General features: G+C 37.5%; 4 protein-coding genes across 11 annotated transcripts; 2 read left to right on the top strand and 2 right to left on the bottom strand.

The window, feature by feature from the left end:
* The first annotated feature begins 5096 nt into the window (after positions 1-5096).
* On the top strand, positions 5097-11249 carry homezb (homeobox and leucine zipper encoding b). Its single transcript, XM_079461589.1, has 2 exons — positions 5097-5886; positions 9056-11249. The coding sequence occupies exons 1-2, from the start codon at positions 5569-5571 to the stop codon at positions 10910-10912; spliced, it is 2175 nt and encodes a 724-aa protein (XP_079317715.1). The 5' UTR covers positions 5097-5568; the 3' UTR covers positions 10913-11249.
* Positions 11250-11526: 277 nt separating this feature from the next.
* cideb (cell death inducing DFFA like effector b) lies at positions 11527-14777 on the bottom strand. Of its 2 annotated transcripts, XM_079461667.1 has the most exons (6): positions 14665-14777; positions 13841-14087; positions 13345-13459; positions 12841-12990; positions 12319-12512; positions 11527-12167 (listed from the first exon to the last, which is right to left on the bottom strand). In XM_079461667.1, the coding sequence occupies exons 2-6, from the start codon at positions 13867-13869 to the stop codon at positions 12017-12019; spliced, it is 639 nt and encodes a 212-aa protein (XP_079317793.1). In that variant the 5' UTR covers positions 13870-14087; positions 14665-14777; the 3' UTR covers positions 11527-12016. The 2 variants fall into 2 exon arrangements, with proteins under 2 accessions (XP_079317793.1, XP_079317792.1); XM_079461666.1 differs by lacking the exon at positions 14665-14777 and having other exon boundaries at positions 11533-12163; positions 12315-12512; positions 13841-14008.
* tinf2 (TERF1 (TRF1)-interacting nuclear factor 2) lies at positions 14133-22766 on the top strand. Of its 7 annotated transcripts, none has more exons than XR_013786980.1 (11): positions 14133-14959; positions 16300-16502; positions 16712-16810; positions 16939-17034; positions 17216-17326; positions 17476-17596; positions 17712-18528; positions 18656-18714; positions 18825-18907; positions 21743-21825; positions 22402-22508. XR_013786980.1 is itself a non-coding variant. In XM_079461604.1 (11 exons), the coding sequence occupies exons 1-11, from the start codon at positions 14929-14931 to the stop codon at positions 22516-22518; spliced, it is 1623 nt and encodes a 540-aa protein (XP_079317730.1). In that variant the 5' UTR covers positions 14133-14928; the 3' UTR covers positions 22519-22764. The 7 variants fall into 7 exon arrangements, 6 of the variants coding, with proteins under 6 accessions (XP_079317730.1, XP_079317731.1, XP_079317728.1 ...); XM_079461604.1 differs by lacking the exon at positions 21743-21825 and having other exon boundaries at positions 17712-18286; positions 18401-18528; positions 22402-22764; XM_079461605.1 differs by lacking the exons at positions 21743-21825; positions 22402-22508 and adding an exon at positions 21248-21458 and having other exon boundaries at positions 17712-18286; positions 18401-18528.
* Positions 22767-22825: 59 nt separating this feature from the next.
* Positions 22826-25950, bottom strand: dhrs4 (dehydrogenase/reductase (SDR family) member 4). Its single transcript, XM_079461656.1, has 9 exons — positions 25440-25950; positions 25010-25119; positions 24680-24857; positions 24494-24595; positions 24291-24361; positions 24145-24196; positions 23842-23976; positions 23436-23491; positions 22826-23127 (listed from the first exon to the last, which is right to left on the bottom strand). The coding sequence occupies exons 2-9, from the start codon at positions 25114-25116 to the stop codon at positions 23013-23015; spliced, it is 816 nt and encodes a 271-aa protein (XP_079317782.1). The 5' UTR covers positions 25117-25119; positions 25440-25950; the 3' UTR covers positions 22826-23012.
* Between the last annotated feature and the right edge of the window lie 128 nt (positions 25951-26078).

The following is a 26078-nucleotide window of genomic DNA, read 5'->3' as shown; positions in this document are numbered from 1 at the left end:
GCTAAACGGTGTAGGACCTTACAGGTAGTCAGTAAGATTTTAAAGTTTTGGATTAAGATATCAATATGTCACGAAGTTATTCCTTAGGACAATCCACTTCAGTAGGTAAATCGGTAAAAAAAAGTTTGCTGTGTTTTTTGCTGTGTATTTTTGGGTGGAGTATCCCTTTAAGCATCATTATTGCTGTACTGAGGTTAATGATTCAAATATTTCAATGACTAACTATCATCAATACATTCTTTAAAAATGTTTAAGTAAGAAAATCTAAATTACATCAAACTGTAAAACTGACGACCTAAAAGACAATGACTAAATCATTAGTTCAAAGTTTCACAAACACGGTTTGCAAGCCCCAAGAGGCTTATTGGGGTATCCAGTGGCCTACATGAAGAAAAGTCCAAAGAGAAGACAATGGACAACTTTTATTGAAATAATATTAATATTTGTGTTATTTATTTTATTTATATTTATTTAAGGGATAATGTACAGGCAATCTGTTGTTATCACAAGGATGATCAGGGCCCGATTCTTAGTTGAGCATCTTATCAGAATCAAGTATTCCAGAGCTATGTAATAAATTATTATAAAATAGGCCTATAAATTATATTAAAATATAAATATTATACACATGTAAATTGATTTGAGGAAACAAACCATTAAAATTGTATGAGTTGAAAAAGGCTAGGAAACTTAAATAATTAATAAATTATCAAAGTAACATTTTGATTGATTGCCTTTTTGTTATTCCACAGTGTTACAAAATACCATTGATGGATAAATGGTTATACGGTACCACCTTACATTAAGGTTCCCTTTATAAAGCATTTGTAAATGTGTTCTTTAATGATTAATAAATAATTTACAAATGCATTATAAAGTGGTTATAACTTTGTAAATAAAAACGAAATACCTGCCAAATAGTGAGCCATTTTTAACTCACATGTCAAAAATGTTTAATAAATGTATTCATTATTTATTTGCAAAATAGGCTGGCAGACAGGAGACTGTAGGGTGTTATACAGTTTCTTCTTATTATTGTATATTTCATATCTTATGTCACTTTTCAAACCATGTTGCTTACTTGATCCGATTGTAAATGTCTTCAGATCATGATGATTATCCAAATCAGTTTTTTCTTGCTTACCAAGATAATTCATCAAACCTTTGATAATTATTTTGTCATGGTTCCCGAGTGGTGAGACATGGACAGAGGACCCAGGTGCAGACAGCAGGTGCAGACAGCAAGATAAAACAAAGACCCACTTGGTAGGTAACATAACAAAACATGGATACAATAACAAGACAGGACTAATACTAACTACACTTAAACAAGACTTAAATTAACTTTTGCCATGAACTATACATAACTAAACTAGCGTACAAGACACAAGATCTAACCACACAAACCACAATGAACCACCACAAGACAGAAGACACAAGGGCATTAAATAAGGGACCAAATCAAGAGGGGAACAGGTGAAGGCCATTAATCAATAACTAGGTAACGAGAGGATGGGAACAAAGACGAGACCAGAGAGAGTGTATGTAAGACCATAATAATGGCTTCTCTCCACATTAAACATGAGGTTCTGTCATGATCCTGCCACTAAACCAAGAGAAACATGACATGATGCAGCAGAATCATGACATATTTAACACTAAATGCACAAAGGTAGTTGTAAATGTGTTTGTTTATGATGTTTTATTAATAATTAAGTTACTTCAAATAGTTGATCAAAACCAGAAATCATTTATTTATTATTTATTGAGCAGAAAGCGTGCTCACAATGCTGAATCTCTGATTTGAATAATATATTTTGAAATATTGACATCCCATGAAAGTGCACTTTAAAGAAAAGTGGATGCCTGTGAGGTATTCATTCACAACTCCAAAACACCAAAGATATAAATGTTAAGAGTTAGAAAATGTTAGAAAACCATAAAAGCGTGCTTAATATAGTGGATTTGTGTGAAACATTTATTCATGAGTTATGAACGTTAGTAACCTGTGAAAATGAATCCATTATATTAAGGCTGGTTAAACATGGTTTGCTAAAATGTATAACTCTTAAAAAGATTTCTTCAAATTTTGTGTTTTGAAGTTGGGAACTTCTAAATACTTCTAAATATATGATTCACATCAGATATGCCTTGTGAGCAAGCATTCTGTTTCTACAATAAATGATATATTGATGTTTTCTGGTTTGATAAACTATTGGAAATAAATGAATCATTAATAAATCAACTTTTGTGCATTTTGTGTTAAAAAGTGATCAAACGTTTGATGAATTTATCTTGGTAAGCAAGACAAAACTGATATGCATCATGATCTGAAGGCAATCGTGGAGAATTTTCTAGATATCTCGCTCACTATTTTGTAGGTATCTCGTCAGAATCCCCTTTTTATTTCTGCAGTTATAACTGCTTTATAATGCATTTGTAAATTACGTATGTATCATTAATGAACACATTTATAATGTGCTTTATGAAGGGAACCTTAGTGTAAAGTGTTACCATGGTTACAATAGCGAGCACAATGAAAATGTGTGGTTAATATGCTCAAGTTAAACCATAAAACTAGGGAAACAAAATGATGTTGTATTGATTTGTGCCTTCCACGCTGATGTTATGAAAAAATAATGTTTTTTACATTTAAAGATGTTATGCGTTATTGTTATGAACTGCTCCGAGACTTGAAGGTGAGATCCAATTGCAGCTTTATTAGAGGGCAATCCACGGCGTAATCCAGATAACAGGCAAGGGTCATACACAGACAGGAAGGCCAAACAAAACAAAGAAACAAACAAACCAAAGAAACAAACAAACAAAAACAAAGAAACAAACAAAACAAAGAAACAAACAAAACAAAGAAACAAACAAAACAGGCAGGGACCAGAGGCAAAAGCGTAATCAGGGAACAAGGCAAGAAATCCAAAAGACAAGAACCAGGGAACGAACCAGGGAACGCTCAGAAATGCAGAAAAAACTAAACAAGACTTCGCAATGAATGGGTTTGTGGAAGTGGTATATATGTGTGTATGTGAATGATATGCAGGCGTGTGTGCAATCAGTGCTGATGAGTCCGGGTAGTGAGTTATGGGAAATGTAGTTTGTGAGTGAGTGAAAGTCTGATGTGGAGTGCCCTCTGGTGGTTCTCATGGGCACTCCAGCTGGTGACCGTTACAGTTATAGAGTTAAATAGTCCGTGGTTTGTTCTTCTATTCGCTTGCGGCCATACCAACCTGAACACGCCCGATGTCGGTCGGGCCTAGTATGTGAATGGGAGACCACCTGGGAATACCGGGTGCGGGTGCTGTAAGCTTTTGGTTTTTCTTCATCATTTGATTGATGAACCTCGCCATGGTTCGGTTTTTATCTTTACACACATGTTGTTGATTTTGCAAGTATTTTCATTTGCATCCTCTGTGTTTTCATTCTATGAGTGAAGATAGATTTTCTCGTAATTTTTTCGATCTCCACTAGGGGGCAACAAAATGCTCAATTCCTTTGATTTGGATCAAATAAATGGATAGTTCACCCAAACTGAAAACTGTCTGGATTGACTCTCATCTAATTTCAAACCTGTACAACCTTCCTCTGTAGAACACAAAACATCTATTTTGAAGAACGCTGACAACCAAACAACCTGGGTCCCCATTAACTTCTATAACCAAAACCACTGACATAACTCAAAACTTGATTACTTCAACAAATAAAATAGGATAAAAAAATAAAAAAATAAAAATAAAAAAAACAAAGTTAAACTATGCCACTTACGTAGTCTTACTTTGAAAAAAATCACCAGCCAGGAACCATTTCTTTGCAGATATCTAGAAACTCTTTTGCCATGTCAACATAGCACTTGTAATAATTGAAATAACTTTACCTATATAGAATTAGTAATAGAGTTTATCTTACTCAATGTCAATTTGTGTGTTTGTGTATACTTCTGAAACATTATGTTATTTATAGATTGCCCCATTCACATGAATTGTAGGTGCCTTACTGTAATGGTGATTTTAAATAAATGACACATACAAAAAACCAGCCTGCATTTACATTAATAGTAACCAACAAAAATATAGGTCTAGAATGAAAGATCATACAAACTACAAAAATAGCAAATATAAACAACATAAATTATGCCAAAATTGAATTTATTTCACAATCCAAAATAATCTGAACAAGTTGTAACAAGCTTAACATTAGACAAAAAAGTTAAAAACAATTCTACTTCATTGGATAGCTGGATTATTGTCTCAAAAATACGACAAAGAAAAGGATTCATTTCTGTATGACCTTCGATATACTCCTGAGCACACTAAGTATTTAAGTACGCACCCGAGAAATGCATGCGACTCATTTCAAAAGATCTCAATCTTCATCGGCTTATAAAGTGCTAAAGTGCCCACAAGGGGACCCCAGCTGACTTCCAAGGGGGCATCAAGATGACTACTATTTTTAAATTAGACCAATGATATTTTAAAATTGAAGATATTTCGTATTTTTGGGCCATTTCTATAACGAATAAACATTTTACAAATAATGTCAAGCTCTAAAATATTTTATTGGGTAGAATTCTTTCGTTTTGTGAGTGGGAGGGGGGCTTTGAATATTGTTAATACAGTGGAGACAAAAAGGTTGAGAAGGGAACCCTGATCTAGACCATTACGTGAAGCTCATCGAAAGCTTCTGTTTGATTGTTGCTTTGCCATTCCTCACACCTGCTACACATTCTAATGTAAATAATCCATCAAAGTCCCCCTTTCCCAGTTTATACTCATTGGTTTACATTGTCTGGAAAAGCTCAGCCACTCTTTAACATTTCATTTTTGCGCATGTTCCTCAGAATATACTATTTCTGATTTACTTTACTTCTAATGTATTGTTCAAGGCCAAAGAAGAAGGAATGAAATAATGTAAAAAGGTACAGTAATTGAGCAAACAAAAAGTGGATTTCTTTGGAAATATTTACTAAATTGTATATATATATATATATATATAGTATGTAATTTTACTCACCCCTCTAAATGGTCCTAAATCTAAACGTGAAATAATTTTCGTATATTTTTTCTGGTGCCTTGCCGAGTTTCGCGGTGCTTTTATTTTGAAGCAAAACAACTCCAGCTTCACCTTCCAAGGATGCGACAAACCAAACCTGTGTGATAGCTTTCAGCTGAACGGCTCAACGGCGAGAGCGTTTGTCAAGGAAGGAAGTTTTTGAATGCATTATTTCTCAAGTCACCGTCCTTCTTACAGAAAAATAAACCGGGCTGCAAACGAGCAGGGTGTTTTACTTCTAATGCGAGCGTGTAAAGCCAACACGACAAGCTCTTGCGTTAGCTCGCTTGCTAGTCAGCCTTTGTTCCATATTCAGACCAGCGTGGCCATGATTTAGGGTTTTGCTTTTAACTTTTGCACGCTATCTCCGTATAAACTATTCTGTCAAGTGAAACCCGTTGCGGCTTTTGTTGCCTTTTGTTTCAAGTGAAACCTTGCAGTGAGATATTAGTTCATCGTTGTGTGTTTGTATGAATTGCGTCTCGGTTCAGTCGTGCACAGCCTGCAATGGAGCGATGCGCGGCTCCGCGGCCCGAGAGCACTTCCCTACCGGACCCGGTGACGAGTAACGTTACTGACAGCGCAGCGGAGACCGGGGGGGACGCCGATGTTTACGAGTGTCGGATTTGTGGTTATAAAGTGACAAACGTTAAATGTCTCAGTCAGCATCTACAAGCCGCTCACCCAGTTACCAGCCTTCCTCACTCGAGCTCACTGGGGAGCAAGAGATGTGAGACACAAGAGGATGAGTGTGGAGGAGGTGTGGGCGATGATGGGGAAACATCCTCCTTGAATGGCGAGCTGGCGAGTCCTGTTAAGGACAAAGTAAGTTATGAGTTCCTGTCAAGGCCTGAACAGTTGCATGCAATTTATGGTCAAAGGAGAAAATGTGAGAACTTGGTTGATAAAATCTGAGTAGGTATATATGAATGGTGCCCATAGACTTACGTTGTGTGGGCATTTCTGGCAACAAATTGTTTTTTCTTCACAATCTGATTCTTTACATACTAACAAGACAATATTTAATTATGTCGTCTTTACTGTATTGATGAACTCTTATTAATAACATTAAAACAGTCGCAGCTGTATGGGTAACTGTTGTTTATTCTACTTTCACAATGCTACATATCTTTGCTTGGAAAGCAACAGATTATGTCTCTAAAAAGGTGTGTCTCCTACAATGACTTGTTTACGAAATATATTATATTTATTAACAGTCATACACTGAAATGTGCTTCTTACATAAATGTAAGGTATTCAAGCTACAGTCGGTGTGCAGCAATGCATTTGGATTACACATGGATGTGGGTTGGATTATGATACATAAAATAATGCATTTCAGATTACATTTAGTCATTTAGCAGACGCTTTTATCCAAAGCGATTTACAGATGAGGAAACATTGGAAGCAATTATAACAACATAGTGCATCAAAACTAGTCCATTAAAGCCTAGCACAGTATACAAAGCTAAGAATAGTGAGGTTTTTTTTAATAAGAAGAAGGGAAAAGAATTAGGTTAAATCAATCAGCGACGTGTTGACGGTTAGATTAAGGAATTCCTGCATAGTTTCTGCCACTCAGGCTAGATAGGCCTACATTAAAGGCTGGCAATATGGACTATTTTTCTAGCTGACTAATCTTAAAGGGGTTGTATGACAAATATTATTGTTTATTTTAGATGTAATTCAATGTTTATACATGATTTAAGATTCATAAACAAATTTTTTCCACATACCGTGCATGTTTTTATCTCCTCTTTGCCCCGCCTCTCTGAAAATTACAGATTTTTTACAAAGCTCATCGCTCTGAAAAGCGAAGTGCGCTATCATTGACCAGTTAACTTTTGTGTTGTTATTGGTCGAATAATGCAAGCGTGTGACGGAAATCTATCGCCCTTCTCACTATCTACGTTTACATGACCAATGTAATCCAATTAAAGGTCCAATCCAAATGAAAATGCTCAATATAAACACGTCCAACAGATTAAAAAGGGCCGAACCGATTGAAATTTCAGTCGGATTGTAAGGGGTGGTTTATGCCGTTTGTAATCCGCTTGATGGGACATGCATACACTTGATCAGATTGAAAACCAAAGTAGGAAGTTTTGCACTTGTGCAAAGATGACGCTGGGTCGTACAGATGTAAAGGCGTATGAGACACAGAACAAGTAGCTGTTGATAAAGAAACCATAAATCTGACAAAGTGGTAAAACATTCCATGTGCTTGTAATCTCTAAATTAACGTTAATGTTCATTAATAGGTCTTGGTAGTTTTGTCATGGTTTTACCATGGTAAAACCTCACCGAATGTGCTTGTAAATATTTTCATGCGGTTTGTAAAACAACATTTTTCGCAACATGTGCTTTAAAACACAGTTTTAGTGGGTATTTAGATGAACACTTGTGCTGCGTGCACATGTCAGCAAAATTTATTGGATTTGAAGCTTGTCGTATGAAGGCACACGTCAATCAGATCACTTTTTTTTTACAGTTCATGTAAACACTTCATTCAGATTGCATCTGAATAAATAAAATCCGATGCGTCCATGTAAAGTAGCTCTGTCCCCTCTCCCTTTATACTAATGCACAACTAAAAAAAAGGGATGACATACTGTTTCCTTTGTTTGCATACGTGAGATATTTATATATATATATTTTATATCAAATTGGAGACTGTATTCTGTCTATTGTGCCACTAAACAGAACAAGATGATATTTCAAACTTCTTATGAAGCCGAATCTGTGCTCATTTGTATATGCCGCCCCAGCTTTCCTTTTGTTTTGCCTCCAGCGAATGCCGCGACGCAAGTGTGACGTCAGCGCAAAAGTGGGCCTACAGACGTTACTGTGCATACACACTTTTGTGACCCCAACTTAATTTCTGGTACACATTCACAAACAATAGTGCCTGTAGATTATTTCTGATAACAATCAAAAGAAACCGAGAAGAACCGTCACTTGACTAAACTTGTCTCTCCAATATTCTGAATTAAGACTCCGATACCAAGCTCAACCGCTAGATGTCAATGAACCATAGAGTTTGTTTAAATGCGACCCATTCAACAAATTATTTAATAAAATGAACATACAACAAAATTTAACAAATAGTTAATACAATTTTTATACATTCAAATAATAATACAAATTAATGTTAGCATAAATTATAATAAAATAAAATATAGATAGATAGATAGCCAAACACAAACTGGGGGTCAGGTGCACACGTGTCCGATGAAATGGTCCAAACGGTCCATTTTTCTGTTTGTTATTTTAATATTTTGGTTAGTTTATTACTAAAATGTGTGGAAAAATAATAATAGCATAAGTGATGTTTTGACTAGTTATGTATTAGGGCTGCACAATATATCAAAATTATCGACAATATATTGCACATGTACATATCACAATATGCATGTCACGATGGTTTGCGATAAATGAGCCATTTAATTCTTCGAAGTCAAGGTTTTAGGTTCGATGCGGATGGTATCGTATCTATCTGGCACGTGGATGTTAGTTGGGATATGCGTGCGTGCGCATGATAGCAAGTCAATCAACTATCCATGCCACCAAGCTAAATTAGTTTTATTTGTTTTCGTTTTTTGTTTACAAAATGTCAGATTTGTTTTATGCAACAGTTAAACATGGCTGTTCACTTTACAGAAGTTGTAGTGATGCTTTTTTTTCCTAAAATAATGTGAAATATATGTCGGTTAATAATACAATTTAAATTGATTTTAGAAAAAGAAGTATCGTATCGCATATCCAATATCACATTATTTAGCTTGCTATCGCATATCGCATTTTCCCCCAATATCACACAGCCATATTATGTATGTGCAGTGCAAATTCGAGTGCCGTTATAAATATATATATTCTTAAGTCATATTTATTTTAATTTAGATATTGTTGTGTTTGGCTTTAGCCATAATAGTGAGAAAATGCATGTTGCATCAGTGCATTTGGTATTCATACATCTGTTTCTCATTTTCTTTAGCCGGTCAGCCCTGAGAGATCTGAATCTGCCTCACTTCACACCCCTGAAGAATCGAATGAGACCTCATCCTCAACAGCAACCCAGGAACAGGAAGAGAGTATGGAAGTCTCACCTCTTCCCAAAGCCACGCAGAGCTCATCCCTAGTGTTATCACAGAAGAAGTCCCACTGCTCTTCAGGGTCTAAGCACGCATGTGACAAGATGCATACTATACCATCTGGTTCATCCATCCATAACCAGACTAACCTGGTCTGTCTGCCATTGGTCTCAGAGGGACTGAAGCTTATTTGGGTGCGGTCAGAACAGATGCAACAGTTGGATGAAGTATCTGATCTTGTCGAAGCATTTAATGCATTCCCCTACCCCACGTTGCAGGAGGCGAGTGCACTAGCTCGCAAGTGTGCGTTACCACCAGACCGAGTGAAAACATGGTTCATGATGCAACGAGTACGCTATGGAATCAGCTGGGGTGAAGATGACATCCAAGAAACCAGACGCAAACTGTGCAATATTCAGAAGGGAACAGAACCTGAGGAATGCGAGGAAGTCAACGATGAGGAGCAAGAGAGGAGGAGCTTAGATGAAATGCAGCAGGTTTTTAAACAGCCTCCTGTTGCAGAGGCCCGTATAGAGCAGAGAGACCACATACTTAAACCCAACCACACTGTTCCACAGCACACAATCAGTGACCAATGCCGCTTTGATGTCAGCCACAATAATATTGCCTCGCAATTTAACAATCATGGTCAACAGTTACTTAGTTCAAATGTAGTCTTCAGCAATGGTCTTGAACCTTTATCCCAAGCTCCTCCGATGAATTCCCACTTTCACAGTGAAAGTAAAAATGTACCTCCTCACAATATTGGAGTTCCGGTTTTTGATGGCTATGGAAAATTGATTATGAATGACCAGCACACAGCAGCTCATTACTATTCAGGACCAAACCCTCTACCCCAGTCCTTCCAAAGCTTTTCAGGGAAAAAATCTAAAGCTCAACTGATGGCCTTGCGCCGCAGTTTCGTACGTAAGTCTTGGCCTTCTGACGCTGAAGTCCAGCACCTCCAGAGAACGACTGGGCTCAGTTGCCGTGAAATTCGGAAATGGTTTGCGGACAGCCGCTACCAGCTTCGCAGAAACGGCCGAGCTTGGCTGGCCAAGCTCGCAAAGCACAATCGCTCATTGCAGCAAGGTCAAGAAGACTCCCCAGGTCAGCTGGATAATGACAATCTACCAAGTGGCAGTTTGTATAGCAACAATGAGGAGGAGAACACCGATGCACAGTTTGAGGTAGATGTGGATGATAATGAAGGGGCAGTCAACCAATCGAATGAGAGCAGACAGGAAATAAGTGACGAAGGAGAGTTGGATGACAACAAAAGTTCCATTCAACAGTACTCTGCGGACCGCTCCACCTCTCCTTCTCCGTCATTCGCACGCGGCCGAGTAGAACCAAGTGTGCGACTACGTAAGAAAACAAGAGAACAGTTGGAAATGTTGAGACAAAACTTCCTTCGCTGCCAATGGCCCACAAATGACGACTACTTGATTCTTCAGCAGAAGACGGGCCTGACAAAGACAGAGATTATTCAGTGGTACGGAGATACCCGTTATCACGTCAAACACAATCAGATGCGCTGGATGACTTCACAGGAGAGACAGCGCATCATTGCCTCCGTAACCCAACAACAGAAGAGGAGCGGGAAGTACTCACGGGGCAGACTCTTGCTGGAGGGCATGGGCTCTGGGTTGGGTTTGGGAGATTCTGCTTTCGTTAATGGAAGCGGAAGTGGTAAGCCAACGACATGGAATGAACATTTTAGGGAAAGTACCCCAGTACTGCCCGAGGGCGAGCTTTGACCTGAGAAGCAAAGTCAGTTTTTAAAGGCATTTGTAGCTGTGCAGATAGGTGGAAACTGAATTCCACATCACTGCCAAAGAAAGTTTTTTTCCCTTTTAACCGTCTTGTTATCTCCACCCATAATGTTATGATCCAGGGCCTTGTAGAACCTCTCTCACAACTTTGTTATGCAATATGTATCGCTAAGCATCTTACTTGAATAAAAAATATATAGTATTAGGTTATGTACCTAAAGTGATTAAAACAAAATAATGTGCAGCAAGGCACTGAGTCACTGTAAAATTTATAATGTTGTTTAATCAGAGTTGTATTAAAGTGTGATTCTCGGTGTGGTTCAACAGAGCGAGTGCATGTTTGTTTGCCATTTCTATGTTTAAGTTGCACTTTGAGCTTAGATATGTAGACGTTTGCTTTTATATGGTCAGTTATATTTGGAAGGTTTTCAGCATAACTGCAAAGCTTTAGATCCACAGTGCTCTCCGAATGTTTCCAATAAGGTTCTGTTGTAGGAAACAGCCTGGTGAAATTATATACTAATTTATTGACTTGGTTTTCTTTTCCCCAAACATGACAACCGTGGTCTTTTTTATTAATTGCAAGAAAACACACGAGTAGTATTAAATAGAAAGTTTATTAGTCTATGCATAAGTGAGCTGACTAGAGACTGTCCTTTTTGTGCTCAAGCATTTTCTACAAATTTGGTTTTAATAAACATTTCTATATTCATTTTATACATTCGTTATTTCTACAGGTTCAATGTCATAAACACATCATAGTTTTTTTTATGTACATTATCATACAATAGGCTAGCATATAAAACCGTAAACAAAATATGGTGGGGTAACAACAATTTACAAAGAGTTAAAACCTTAGAATCGGGTTCTGCTAAAATTGGTTAAGCCTGGAATAAAATTGTAAACAAATGGATTGTTAAAGGATTGTTTCTGTTCACAAAAGCATATTCCTGGTAGAAATGATTGTCATTCGAGAACAGCTCAAGCATAAATATGTAAGAAATATGTCCACTGACTCAACTGGCATTTCTTCTTCAGTCTCTCCATTTACAATGTTATTTGTCTCAATTTTGTCTTTTAAATGACAGTTTAATGCCAGTACTCTGTGTTAGCAACAGATTTTCTTTGTTGAGCTTCAAGAAAATCCGCCCCCTGGATAACACGGCGAATCACTTTAGCAGATGAGATCAACAAGTATCCAGCAGCATTTAGGAGAGTAGATAGAACTTTGAGGGCCTCCCTGAGATGAAAAAAGAGAGGATAAGATACCTTGATCAAGTAATTTTGTACAAAGAAGTTAAAGTTTATAATAGAATAAAACTGTTTATGACCAAAACTGTAAATTAACTAAACCTTTCTTTCAGATTATCCATCTGTACAGCATGACTTGCCTCATGAATTTCTTTGGTCCCAGGCACTGAAAATCAGCACTGACGGAGTACAACCCTTGATATGTGGCTTTCACATTCAATGAGCCAAATAGATCTTTGGGGCTCTTCCTATAAAGATCAAAGGTGACCTGAGCAATGTCTTTTCCTGTCCTTGGCTTGTTGTCCCCTGGTTTATGACTGCCCATTTGATGCAACTAGGAGCAATAGAAGAGATAGGTGAAAATATATGGTCAATAAAATGGACATTACAGTGGTTGGACTCTAATGATCATCTAAAAAAAATGGTCATCCGTGATCAATATAAAAATAAAGTATATTGCCTAATCCCAGCATTACGCTTAAACTGTAAACACAGCATACGTCATAATTGCACAATGTGTCATATTCAACCACACCCAGTTACAGTTGCTTGTTCGCGTAATGTGGATTAAATGCTGGTGATATTCCCATCATCCTACAGCTCATATACAATAGTCAAACATCCGGATGAGTCCAGATGTCACATATGAAATAAATACATACAGGATGAGGTTTCCAGGTCTCTCCAGGTTTAAGTCCCATGAAAACTGTGTTGTCTGGCAGGGCCATGAGAAACTCCTCTGAGTCGACCTCCGTCCCATCCTCCTCACACACCAAAGTCAGTACAGTAGATATCAAGAGAGCCTGGCCTGCCTGAAGTACAAAGGAACCAGAAATAGTCATAATATTTCCTTATAAAAGTGTCCCATGTTTATTGTTCCCATGGCATGCACAAATGCTTATTATGTGTGCTTATTTTATCCTTTTGCTGTAGTGTATATATAAGAAAAGTATTCTGCACGTCTGAAGGACGAGGGTGTGAGTATTGGACAGGGCAGACAGATTGATTAACATAGGAATGAAAGATGCCATGTACTTTAAATGTCCAGTGTTACTCTGACCATAATTCCCAGGGTCACTGCAGAGATTCCCACAGAAATGTACTCGTGTTTTGTGATTCATGCTGATGGACGATGAACGTCAAAACTTACATCACATTTTCCTTACCCTTTCTATTAGCTCCTCTAAAGTTCCTGCAGTGACCCCTTTTTTAGTCTCTCTGTTCCAGGAACACACTCTGAACGGACGCTGAGGAGCAGCCCAGACACGTCTAGACACTGACCTGAATATAAAACAGAGACTGGCTGAGGGGACTTGATTTTCAAAAAAGAAAGATCACTAAATATATTCCGGATCTCCTGAGAGGAGCAAATACAGCACATGAATTACAGCTGTTATCCCCTTGAATGCTATTTAGATAGTCTTATCTGAAGAGCTATTGATGGAAACAGACAGATTGTGAAAGAGCAGCTAAAGTCCAATGTTTTAAGACTACGGATGAACGTTGACAAAATCATATACATAATAAATGCTTTACTTTAATAACTTAATTTTAATTAAGATCATTTCTATATACATTTTATATTTGTATAAATAGGCAGGTTAACAGTATCCTACTGAGGATAAATAAATACCTGTAAAACCGTTATGTCTGTGTACTTACTTTAAAAGAGAGGATGTTGTTTCCATCATGGTGTCTGCTATAGTCCACTTCCACTGCCTGTATAATTTTCAGTTGTTTACTGTCCTTTCTGAAACGACTGTATGAAGTATACTGGTGGTACAGTCACAGCAGGTGGAGAATATCTATTTGAAAAATTTGTCCTGTTGTTGTGGCCAAGTGGACTTTGACTTTGATGGATGAGCAGTCTGATAGTCTGTGTCACTGGCCAAGGTCTCTTCTGTAAGAGCTAAGGTGTGAATGAGGGTGTGAGTTGGGCAGGTCAGTCGACTGCAGTGCAAATAATCGGTTCAGCAGCTACGGTCAATGATTCAGTAGGCCTAGGTTACATCATTACACCAGAAGGTGGGGATAGGATACTATTGAATCTTTTTAGTTTTACACGTAAGCCAAATAAGTCATTGACAAAAAACGTTATCATTGTATTTAAGTAAAAATGTCAAGATATTTTATCCTTCGTATTAATCAGTCATAGCTTGTGTAAATATAAGTTGTTTTATAAGATTCACTCTTTTTTTTAATTACAGAGAAAACACAGAAATGGACTTTTGCAAAATAGGCTGCACTTAAAAGCACTGCGAAATCACATTTACGACTGAAATTCTCAAAAATAAATAAGGATGGACAAGAGAAGACTCTTATTTTGAAAGTTTCCACAAACACGTCACAGTGACAAACAATGAAATAATAAAACATTTTAATACTATATAATAAAAAAATCTAAAAGCACTTTCATGTGTTACTCGGACTAATGTCATTCACTAAAAAATAAAAGCTCGTTTGCGTAAAAACAGTTATCTACTTACGTTCATCCACTAGGATTTTAGCATACCGGAAACAGTATGGTCGTCACTTTTTTGCCGCGATCAGAATGCGCTTCATATTGACGATCTCGCTTTTACTGTCGTGTTGTCAAGATCTTATAAACAACAGAAGACTGTTATCACATAGTATGTCGCAGTTGTTCTGTACCATAAGGATGATATAGACGAGTTTGTTTTTAAGGTGTATAGGGAGACTGTTTAGCCTGATTAAAGTTTTTTGCTCTTGATCTCTGGACTGTCAAAACAATGAAAACATCGAAGAACTCCGAGCGTGAAGGTGAGTTGATGTAAAGTTGCTTTTAATAAATTAATAATTGAATAAGTGCAGAGAGATAAAGCATATTGAGCTGAGCTTATTAACCTTATAGAGATCTCATACAGATCCTGCGTCTACTGGAAATCACTTTCTCAGTTTTTAGGGTCTTTGTTATGTAACTTAGTGCTTTCCCAATATTAACGGATTGTTTGTTTTGATGTTGCGAAATGAACGTTGTTTGAGAAATAAAACCCCTAACTTTTAAATTAATAAGACATAAAGCAAGACATAAAATAACATCAAGCAAACTATGCCGGCTTCAAAGCGAATGTTACACAACAGTTGTATAACATAGATAAACATGATTGACACATTCTATCTGTATGTTTGTACACTTGTGCTGTTTCAAAACTTGAGCATTAAAAAGCTTTATTAGACGGCTCGTTGGAATGCTTGATTCTGATTGGTCAGTCGCGACATTTGCAGGTTCGTTATTCCCAGATAACAACCACTCAAAACTAAAAAGACTCTGTAACCCGTTTTCTTCAAATCATTTTTTAACAAATTAAATAGAAATATGTGTTTTAATAACATATACGACATTTTAAATACAAACGATTGAACCAAACTGCCTAAGAAAATTTGGTACGCCCATGACACTGATCACACTGTCAGTAGGTATGATGATAAAATTCTCAAACTCCCCTAAACTCAAAATGGATCACATTTCTAGACAGAGCTGAAAATTCCCTTTACAACGACACCTGAATTGTGAAAATCAGTTGAGGATTGCGAAAGTTATGATATTTATAACAACGGGAATATATTAAAATAGTTAACATTAACTACAATAGAAGTCATGTGATCGAAAATGCTAATTATTAAATACAGAGGATTTTTTTTACAATCGCTAATCTACCCGCCACAAATGTGACTACCCAATTTCTGCGATTTAGTAAAATCGATGAAATTTCGTCAGTACCAAGATAAAAGCTTTGTATTTATGTCCATATATCTTTCAGCAGTGTCCAAAGCTTAGATGAAGCCCGCCGATCGGTTGAAAGCCACGCAAAACTTCCGAAAGTTGCGGTGATCTGAAATCACCTTAGAAATGAAATGCTGAAGTTTCCAACGCTGCAGGGGTTTGCACTCGATGTAGTTACCATCGTATTCAGGAAAAACATACTCTCACCAGGCGGCCAGAAGTACATATTAGAAGACGCGCACATTTCAGTACTACGCAGTTTGGAACACATTTTTGAGACAGAATGTTCGCCGCGAGTGGTTGCCATGTTGTCATACCTACTGTTAGGGTTTATTTTCTATCATAACAACCGGCTGCCTTTACATTTGTGTGACAGATGCATCCCTGCCTCTGTCAGCTCTGAGACTTATAGCTCCACCCCTGCGTCTGGTGTCTGCATCCATGTGGAAGGTAATGCAGCAGAGGGATGTCGTGCATTATGGAAAACTGGAAGAGATCGTAACATCGATCTGTGACACTGTACCTGGGTTGCTCCAGTACCGACATCAGGCCAGGCTCTCAATGGGTTTGCGGGCCCTGGTAAGATTACAGATAAATGTTAAACAATTATGCAGCGAACCCATTTTTAGTATTTGGGAAGCTTCTATTTTGAATGCCGTCTTTTATTATATTACCTTTTGTGAGTACATAGACTGTTCTTTGCCTGTAGAATGTGATACTTGCAGCTTAATTTTTGTTTTAGTTTCTATAAATGTTGAAACAAGTTTCTTATGTTTTTCATTCTGCAGTTGATATTGGAAGAACTTCGTCAATCAGATTCTCCTGATGCTGAGCATGTCCTCTGGGAGTTAGACAAACTGCAAGGTTCCTCCGCTGCAAGCGGAAGGGTATGTGCAGCCTAAACATCGTGGAAAGCCTTTGTTATTCTTTTCTTGCTTGCCTTATCCTGCTTCTTTAGAGTTTTCTTACATATACCTTAATGGTACTTTAAATTCATTGATGTCTTTATACACAGGGGAAGGATCTGAAGGTGGAGGAAGCTAAACGCAATTTCCACACCCTGGTACACTCTCTCCTAAAGAATCCAGCTGGCAGACAACAATTCTTCAAGGTAACAAAAAAGATTGTATTGCTCAAGACCAGGTTTCACTGCTCAACTTTGTCAAACCTTTTCTACGACTATAATTTTTAGGCCAATCTGCAGAATTAGTGTCGTCGGAGTTGACAGATTTCACATTACATGACCAGCATTGGTCAAATGAAACTAATACAGACTTTTGCTTTGACTCCAGGAGGATTTTCCTCAACATTATGGAGAAAACTATATAGCCAGTCTGGAAAAGCTACTTTGGGAGTTTCTAATCAGGTTGGATCAGCTATTGCCTGTTCCAGATCTTGGTCAGGTACAGTCAGTGGTTTTTGTCCTGTCATGTTAGCACTTACATGAAGTTATATGAGAGCTTTTTCTCTCTAATAAACTCTTGTCATGGTGTTTTGCTAGAAAAGAGAATGAAAACCCCCAATTCTTTTTTTTATATCACATTTATTTCAGATAGCCTCGTGGATCACCGCCAACCCTGCTGTTCTGGAGGAGTGTGCACGTACTGCCTCATGGCCCCATCTCGTCAGGACTCTTCTACAACATGAAGCGTGTCTTGGACAACTTGGCCCAGGTCAGTGTGGAAGCCGGTCAACTGGTTGGACGAGTTTAAATCTGTATATACTGACATCTTTCTTCCTTTCTACCTCTCCCTGTCTTTTTGTTTTTCCTGTGACTTTTTGACTCAGCATCTCTTCCATCCTCCACTGGTGGATCGATCATATCATCCCTTTCCCTTCCTCTTTCTGGCAGAGTGCAGCAGACCATCCGATCAGAAACCACTCCCACGTCTAACCATGTCATAAGTCCTGCCGTGTCAGTGCCTAGAGCCACACGTATATCAGCAAATGAAGCTCCGTCACAGGTTGCACCTGTGATTGGATCAATTTCCAATCACAGTCTCCCAAAAAACAGCTTGTCTAGTAATGAAGTAGCATCCAGTTTAGCAAATGAAGTCGAACCAGATTCAGAGACATCAGCAAGTACCAGGTCCAAACTCAGATCATGTTCTAAAAAAACAGCTTTAGAGAAGGATCCCGAAGAGGAGAATGTTGTTGGGAATATGTTGATCACCGTCATCAGTCAATCATCAGGCAGTGAAGTAGATGAAGACACCAATGACAATAGTGATAGCGAAAAAAGTAGACAGAAAGAAAAGTTAACAAATACTAAGTCCACATTAAAGAAAAAATACAGAAAAGATCTCATGAGAAATTCATCTAAGAAAAACTCCAAATGCAGCGGCTCACAGAAAGAAGCAGACGTAGGTGCTCTTCTTGTTTCTTGTATGAAGCGCCAATTGAGAGTTGTTATTCCCAGATTGAACATCAACGGTCACAATCTACATGTCAATCTGAACCGTATGTCTGATGAGCAGGAAGCTACAAGATCTCCGTGCCAAACAAATGACACATCCAGCGTGGGAAGCAGTTGTTCTGTCAACCGGAAGAGGGCATTTATGGATTGGACCCCAACACCTGAAAAATACCTTTCGGTCAATAAACTGTAAGAAAACTATAAACATAATGCAGAGACCTATCCATGAACTTTTCTCCTAAAAAAGATACGTCGGATTTCTTGTGCTGTGTAAGTGTTTGTGAACAATAAATTGTTTGAATGGCTTGTTTTTAAGGTCTTCAGCTTGTTCTCCATGTATTCCCCCTGTTCTGAATTTTCCAATGGCTGGTCCAGGTAAATTTTTCTTTTCATATATGGGTCATTTTGGGCATTTTTGGATCATTTATATGCCAAATATCAACAGTATTGTTAAATTGACAATTTTAAAATTTGGACTACTTCAGAAACCCCATCATCTGTAGCTGATTCTACTGCTGAGATTATCATCGATTCTGAGGATGAGAGATCAGAGAAAGTAAAAAGAAAGGTTTGTAATCGCTTTCATAAGATTATTACAAGGAAATACAAGTTTAATGTGAAAATAAAGTAGCTATGGAGTGGAAATCCATCAAAAATGATAGGCCTTCCCCTCGATAGCCAGAGATTTTTCGTGGTTTAAGATTTCACAAGTTCACACCTACAAATAATGGGTAGGAAAAGATATGCGTATTTGGCCCGGGATCCGGCCCTGTGCTTGGGATCAGCGGGCTGTATTCAGGACTAAGTGTATCCCATCATGCGTCACGTTCTGGATACAGTGAGGGAAAAAATTATTTGATCCCCTGCTGATTTTGTAAGTTTGCCTTCTTGCAAAGAAATCAATGGTCTATAATTATTTTAACTGATAGAGACAGAATATCAAAAATAAATCTGGCGAAACATTTTTATATAAAGGTTAAAAATTTATTTGCATTTCAGTCAGTGAAATAAGCATTTGATCCCCTACCAACCAGCATGAATTCTGGCTCCACAGATTGGTTATGTGCCTATATGGACCACAGATTAGTCCCGTCACTTTAAGAAAGTTCCTATAAAATCAGCTTGTTATGTATATAAAAAATGCCTGCCAACAGAATGTGTATCTTCCATTTAAACCTCTCCACCACCATTGTCAAGGTCAAATAGGTTTCAAAGGATGTCAGGGACAAGATTGTAGACTTACACAAACCCTGAATAGGCTACAGACAGAAGCTTAGTGAGAAGGAGACAACTGTTGGTGCGATTATTTGGAAATAGAAGAAAAACTAAATTACTATCAATTGCCCTTGGTCTGGAGCTCTCTGCAAGATTTCCCAATGGGTTAAAGATGATCATGAGAGGTTAAAGATCAGCCCAGAACTACACAGAAGAAGCTTGTTTATGATCTCAAGACAGTTGGGACCACAGTTAGCAAGCAACCCATTGGTAACACGCAATGTCACAATAGATTGAAATCCTGAAGCACTCGCAAGGTCCTCATGCCCAAGAAGTTTAACAATGAACATCAAAAAGATTCAGAAAAGGCTTTGGAGAAATTGCTGTGAGACCAAAATTGAGTCCTGTTTTTGGAGGGAGAGAAATGCTCACTATGACCCCAAGAACACCATCCCTACAGGGAAACACAGTATTAGAAACATTATGCTTTAGGGCTTTTTCTCTGCTCCGGGTACAGGATGACATGACCGCATTGAGGGGATGAGGGACGGGCCTATGTGCTGTAAAATCTTGGATGAGAACCTCCTCCTCTTACTAGATCATTTGAAGATGGGTCCTGGATGTGCCTTAAACATGACAAAGAACCAAAACATATTGCAAAGACAACCAAAGAGTGGCTTAAGGAGAAGCACATTTAATGTTCTAGCCAGTCTCTAGACCCTAGTCCTATAGAAAATCTGTGAAGGAGGCTTTTTGCTGAGCAACCGCCAAGAAACCTTAAAGATTTACATAGAAGTGGAGTCAAATGTATCCAGACACGTGCAAAACTGGTGACCAAATACCCAGGGGTCGCCAACAAGGGTTTCTCAACCATGTACAAAGTTTTTTTTTGCTCGGGGATCAAATACTTATTTCACTGACTGAAATCCAAATCAATGTTGGGGAAAGCTTTCCAAGTTATACAACTACTTTTTAAGGTTATATATATTTATTCCATGTTTGGCTTACATGTGTTTTTCTTTAGTTTTAACTTTTTTGGGTACAGCTGCTTTAATACAATAAAAATCTGAGGTCTGACTTGACTATATAATTCGATATTACATGTAAAACATTTTATTGGTGAAAACTCCAGAGTTATGTATTTAGTAAAAAATGCTTTTATCATGAATTAACGTTACATGTTTGCACTTGCTAAGTGTGTTCCTTCGGGTTAAAAATACTACATGCTCACTTGGGACCTTTACGCCCACTAGAACACTTGGGCCAAAAACAGGAAATGCGCCATGAAAGCAGTCACGTGGGGGTATTTGGACACAGCCAAAGAGATTGTTAGTGTGGAGAAGGAGGGGTGGAGGGATGCTAGAAAACTGTCGAAGAATGGAGATAAGAAACGGTGTATTTGTACCCCTGATTGGATGGTTAGTGAATGAGTATCATTTGTGATAGATTAGGCTGATTATCTGACGTGTTCTTCCCGAACTTTTTTAAGAAAACTTCATTTAACAGTCGTCTGTGGCCATGTACACACTGCAGAAAAATGCAGTTGTCACCCATTTTCTAAATGTTTTATACACAGATTTCGGTTTTACACCATGACAACCAACTTTGCGTTAAATCTGTGAACTATGTATAGATTCAGATTAAACAAGTAGTTGCTAATGCAGTGATGCCACTCTCTTTTTGACACTGACAGGTCATCTGAGATGTGTCTGTCCTCTCTTCAGGAGCAGTACTAGTACTAGTTTAAAACACTGCCTTTTGTGCATTTGCTCATTTAGCACACACGTATTATGCCATACAACTTTCAAATGAAAGAACATAACGTCCAATATTTTTTTCCTGTCCTCTGGTGTAGAGGTAACTGAAACTGTACTGTGACAATAAATGGTTATCTTGTTGGCATCGTGTTTCTTGTTTATACCTGAAGGTGCAACCCAAATCACATACTTGTGCACTATTCTATGCCATTTTGTAGTAAAAGTAGTGTCGGTACTGTGTAAATGATTCCAGGGGTTTGATAAATGTCTCAAAAGCAAAACAATATATTTGTATGAGAAAAAACGTTTAAGATATACATGTAACAATATGCTTGTAAGAGCTTATTTAGTGAATGTTACATTGCATGTAAATGTATAAACAGACAATAACATCCACATTTAAATCAAGTTGAGTCTTTCAATACTTGCAGTGTGTATGTGACCTATAGACGGATTCCAAGGGACAACATAAACGTTACTTCGCATGCGTGCATTCGTGGACCTTAACCTCCAGGTACACATTCACAAACAAATAGAGTGCCTGTAGATTATTCCTCGTAACAAGCGAAAGAAACAATGAAGAGCCGTTACTTGGCTGAACGTGTCTCTCCAATGTTTTGAATTTAGACTCCGATACCAAACTCAACCGCTGTAATTTGATACAATTATTATACAATAAAATAATACAAATTAATATTAACGTAAAGAAAGTAAATAGTTATAATATTAGAAAAGCTAAACACAGACCACAAGTTAACTGCAGTGTGTGTCCAATGAAATGGTTCGATTTGAAACAAAACATTTTTTATCACTGACATACACTAGATGATTGGTATCAATTAGATATGTTTGATAAATTAATAAATACTGTTTAAGACAACTGTACAACAAGAAAGTTTGAATGGAGTCTTATGTGTAAAAGGTTGTGTTACGCTAAAGTTAAATACACCTAGGATAACTGCACTTTAATTCTGAAGTAACAAACACTACCCAATACCAAAAACAACAAATGATATACCTTATACCTTGACATAACTTTGTTTGGTCTGTTTTTTATTAAATGTGCCATTTTTCCCCCTCTATTTGTCAGGTGTTCACTCAGCGCTATTGCAAAACAAAGAATGGCATGTATGTGCCCACACTGCAGGAGTTCTGGAATCCTTCGATTTATCACATAGACATTGTTCCGCCTGCAAACAGATGTTGAAGTTGATGTAGTTTCATGCTAGCATGGTAGTTTTAGCTGTTATTGATGGCTTTTAAATAGTGTGATCATTAATTGTCATTTTTAATGTTTTGTCATATCTGTATCATGTGGAATGTTACATCTTTATTATCTTACAATAAATTTGGTCTACTTTTTTATAGGCAAGTCTACTAATTTTCCAAATATAGAATGTTTCATTGTTTTCTTGATCTAAGGATTTAATAAAAATTGTCATTTAATTTAACCAGAAAAAATATTTTAAAATTGCATTCCGTATGTCTAAATCCCAAGAATCACAAGCAACTGTAAAATCATAAAAATGTATTTATGAAATGGCACAAGAAACCCCCTAAAGTAAATGCACATCACAATCATGTGTTTTAGAATAGTAATGCATTTTCACATCAGTTGTTACAGTCATGTTGAATATCAGTGGAAGGTTCCTCTGAAAGACATTCTGTACATATACGGCGTAATAACTGTATGTGAGGCACTTAAAGTCTGCAGTTAATGCCTCCAGTTACAGTGATGGTCTCTCCTGTGATATATGAGGCATCATCTGAGCACAAGAATGCAATCACACCGCCTACGTCCTCTGGTTCGCCAAGTCTAAAACATCAAGGCATAAACATAATAAATTGGAGGACTTCAAAAGTATTGAGTAAGAATTTTGTTATATATTATAGAAGTAAGAATATATTTAATACAAAATGTGCTTGCTGGTCTTCATGACGTTGTTCAGATTACACTATATTCATGTGGCAATACAATTCTTTAAAACATACGTTTATAATATAATATCTGTTATATAAGTCTTAACCTCTTCTGAGTCTTCTCCGCATATGATTGTTTGAGCTGTATTTCACCGTAAATGGAAAACATTTCTATTGTACTTTACGTCTTTACAAGGGCAGTACCTTTTTATGCTTGTCTGCTTCAGGACTTCTTCCGTCATGCTCTTGCTTTCCCACAGCTACAAAAGAACAGAAACAAAGCTCATTTCTCGAAAAACACAGAAAGGGTTATACTGGTAATGAGTATAGAGACTATAACTGACATTACAGCTACTTTATAAATGCCAACTTTATTTCCAGCTCTCTTTGTAAATTCGCTAGATATGCTTTTTTGAAAGACATTGTAGCAGATGTTGTGGGCCAAATAAGATTCCAATGCAATGAATTCATACAGAGCAGTCAATAACATAATTGGTTCTTGCATGTCTTGGGGACTAAACATATCATCATGCAATGTTCATTCATCGTGCGTGTGTGAACTGCCAACTCCTTTTTAAGGCATAAATTAAAAATGAATAGAAATTCTTACTACTGAGCTGAAACGTGTCTTGATGATGCCAGGGGCAACGCAGTTGACTCGGATGTTACTCTGGCCAAGATCAGGAGCAAGAGCTCGGGTTAAACCAAGCAGAGCTGTTTTACTCACGCTGTATGGGCCCAGACCCTAAAAGTAAAAGAGTGACATCAATAGCATATAGCTCTATATTTTCACATTGTTCTGTTTTTTGTTATCATAACAGTCATGTATAGCCTTTCTTTATTGTAATACCAATCATTTGACCAGTGTTTGTTACACGATTAATGAAAGTACATTGTAACTTTGTGTTCATACTTGCATTGGCTGGTACCCTGCTACAGAAGACACAAACACAACAGACCCACCCCTGAAAATTAAAGATACCTACATTAGGCTCAGATATAGAAGTTATCTGGTGACACTTCTGTTTTATTTATCACAACCGTGTGCTTGTCACTCACCCTCTTTTCTCCATGTAAGGCACAACCAGTTTGGTCAGGAGAAATGAAGATTTCACATTCACTCCGAGTATCTAAGAAAAAGCTAATAATGTTATGCTCTGCATAAGCAACTTCGTAAAGTTTCAACAAAATACTCATTGAAATGTTTTAGTTCAATCGAAACGCTTTCAAATGTTAAAAAAAGTTTGTGAACTCTGTCATACTTTGTCCCAGACGTCCTCTGTGGAGTCTAATATGTTCCCAAAAAATGGGTTCACAGCTGCGTTGGACACCAGTATGTCCACACCACCACACTGCTCCACTGTCTGCAATAAAAAAATACATACCCGGAGTAAACAATAACATTTTAAAACAGCCTTCGGTACATCTTATTATCAAAAAATACTCACCATGTTTACAAGCTTCTCTCTGTCTTCTGCGTTTCCCACATTGCACGTGGTCCCTGTCACTTGTATTTTTTTACTCCGTAAAAGCGATACAGCCTTGTCAACGTTGGTCTGTCGTCGACTGCTCACGACAACATGTGCACCTCTCTGGCCTAAAGCCTCCGCAGCTGCAAGCCCAATCCTAAAAAAGTCAAGCGTAGTTTGTGTTACATTTTTTAATTTATATATTCAATTATTGTTTGGGTAACTTAAAATAAGTATTTTGTGTAACAGTCTTTTCTTCCACATCTGGAAAAATAACAGTGGGCTTAGAGGGGGGATGTAATGACATACCCCTCTGTGGATGCAGTTACTATAGCAACTTTTCCTGATAGGGGGCTGTGGTGGGACATCATTCTTATGCCAGCAATAGGATTTAACCTGGTTACAGCCTTCAACATTGCCTTGAGATAAGATACAATATTTTTTAATGCAGTATTAAGAATTTACAACAGAAAAGTCAAATTATTGATTCGTCTGTATTGCTACAACTCGCTAGACTCTACTTCAAGTAGGCCATAAGGTGAAAGGTCATGACATTTACGGACAGATTATGCTGTTAATGCTAAAGTGTAAACAGAGATTGGTTTAACAAAACGATTCAACCGTAAGTGTTTCTACAAAATATTTCACCGTCCAGTAGGTTGTGCTTACTGAGTAGTTAAATAGAGCGAATCAAATAGTGATTGTATGTTAAGCTATGAGTTGTAACAGCGAGCTTTACCTGTGAAGTGAGGAGATATTCTAGCTGCTGGGTGCGTTCAATACCACGTTACTTCTGCTGGCTGAGTTCAAGACTAAATGACATCATGAAGCTTCGAAGCCTTTACGAATCATTTGTTTTGATTCAGTCGTAAACTGACGGCGAACGCGATGTTAGATGCGAATCTTTGTTACGTCAACAGTGGTTTGTGTTATGTTAATAAACCCTCTGACACGTGTGTCTGCAAATGATCTTAAGGCCATTTTTATATGTCGCGTTGATTAAGTGATTCGGTTCGTTTGAACCGATCCATATACAGTCAGTAGAGTTACATGCCCTCTAAACACAAAGCAAATGCTACAAATAATAAAAAACTACATATGCTTCGCTCAATACTATTCTTTTGTTTAGTTATATTGTTTTTATATTGTGTTAGGTTTTACACTTCAATTGAAAACAACTGGAATGGTGTTATGTAGCATTTGTCCTCATTGGACTTCGGATCGAAACATGAGTTCTTCTTCTTCTTGTTGTTAAATAACTTCTTTGGATTGTTACTGCCACCTGCTGTTCATTGCATATGCACAATTTATACTGAACTTGTGTCAGGCATCAGATCGCGCTGTTTGTTTGGCTGCTCCAGAGATCGATACAACACAA

This window comes from Barbatula barbatula (assembly GCF_947034865.1).
Source record: "Barbatula barbatula genome assembly, chromosome: 1".
NCBI classification, from domain to species: domain Eukaryota; kingdom Metazoa; phylum Chordata; class Actinopteri; order Cypriniformes; family Nemacheilidae; genus Barbatula; species Barbatula barbatula.
This window is presented reverse-complemented; position numbering and strand designations above follow the sequence as displayed.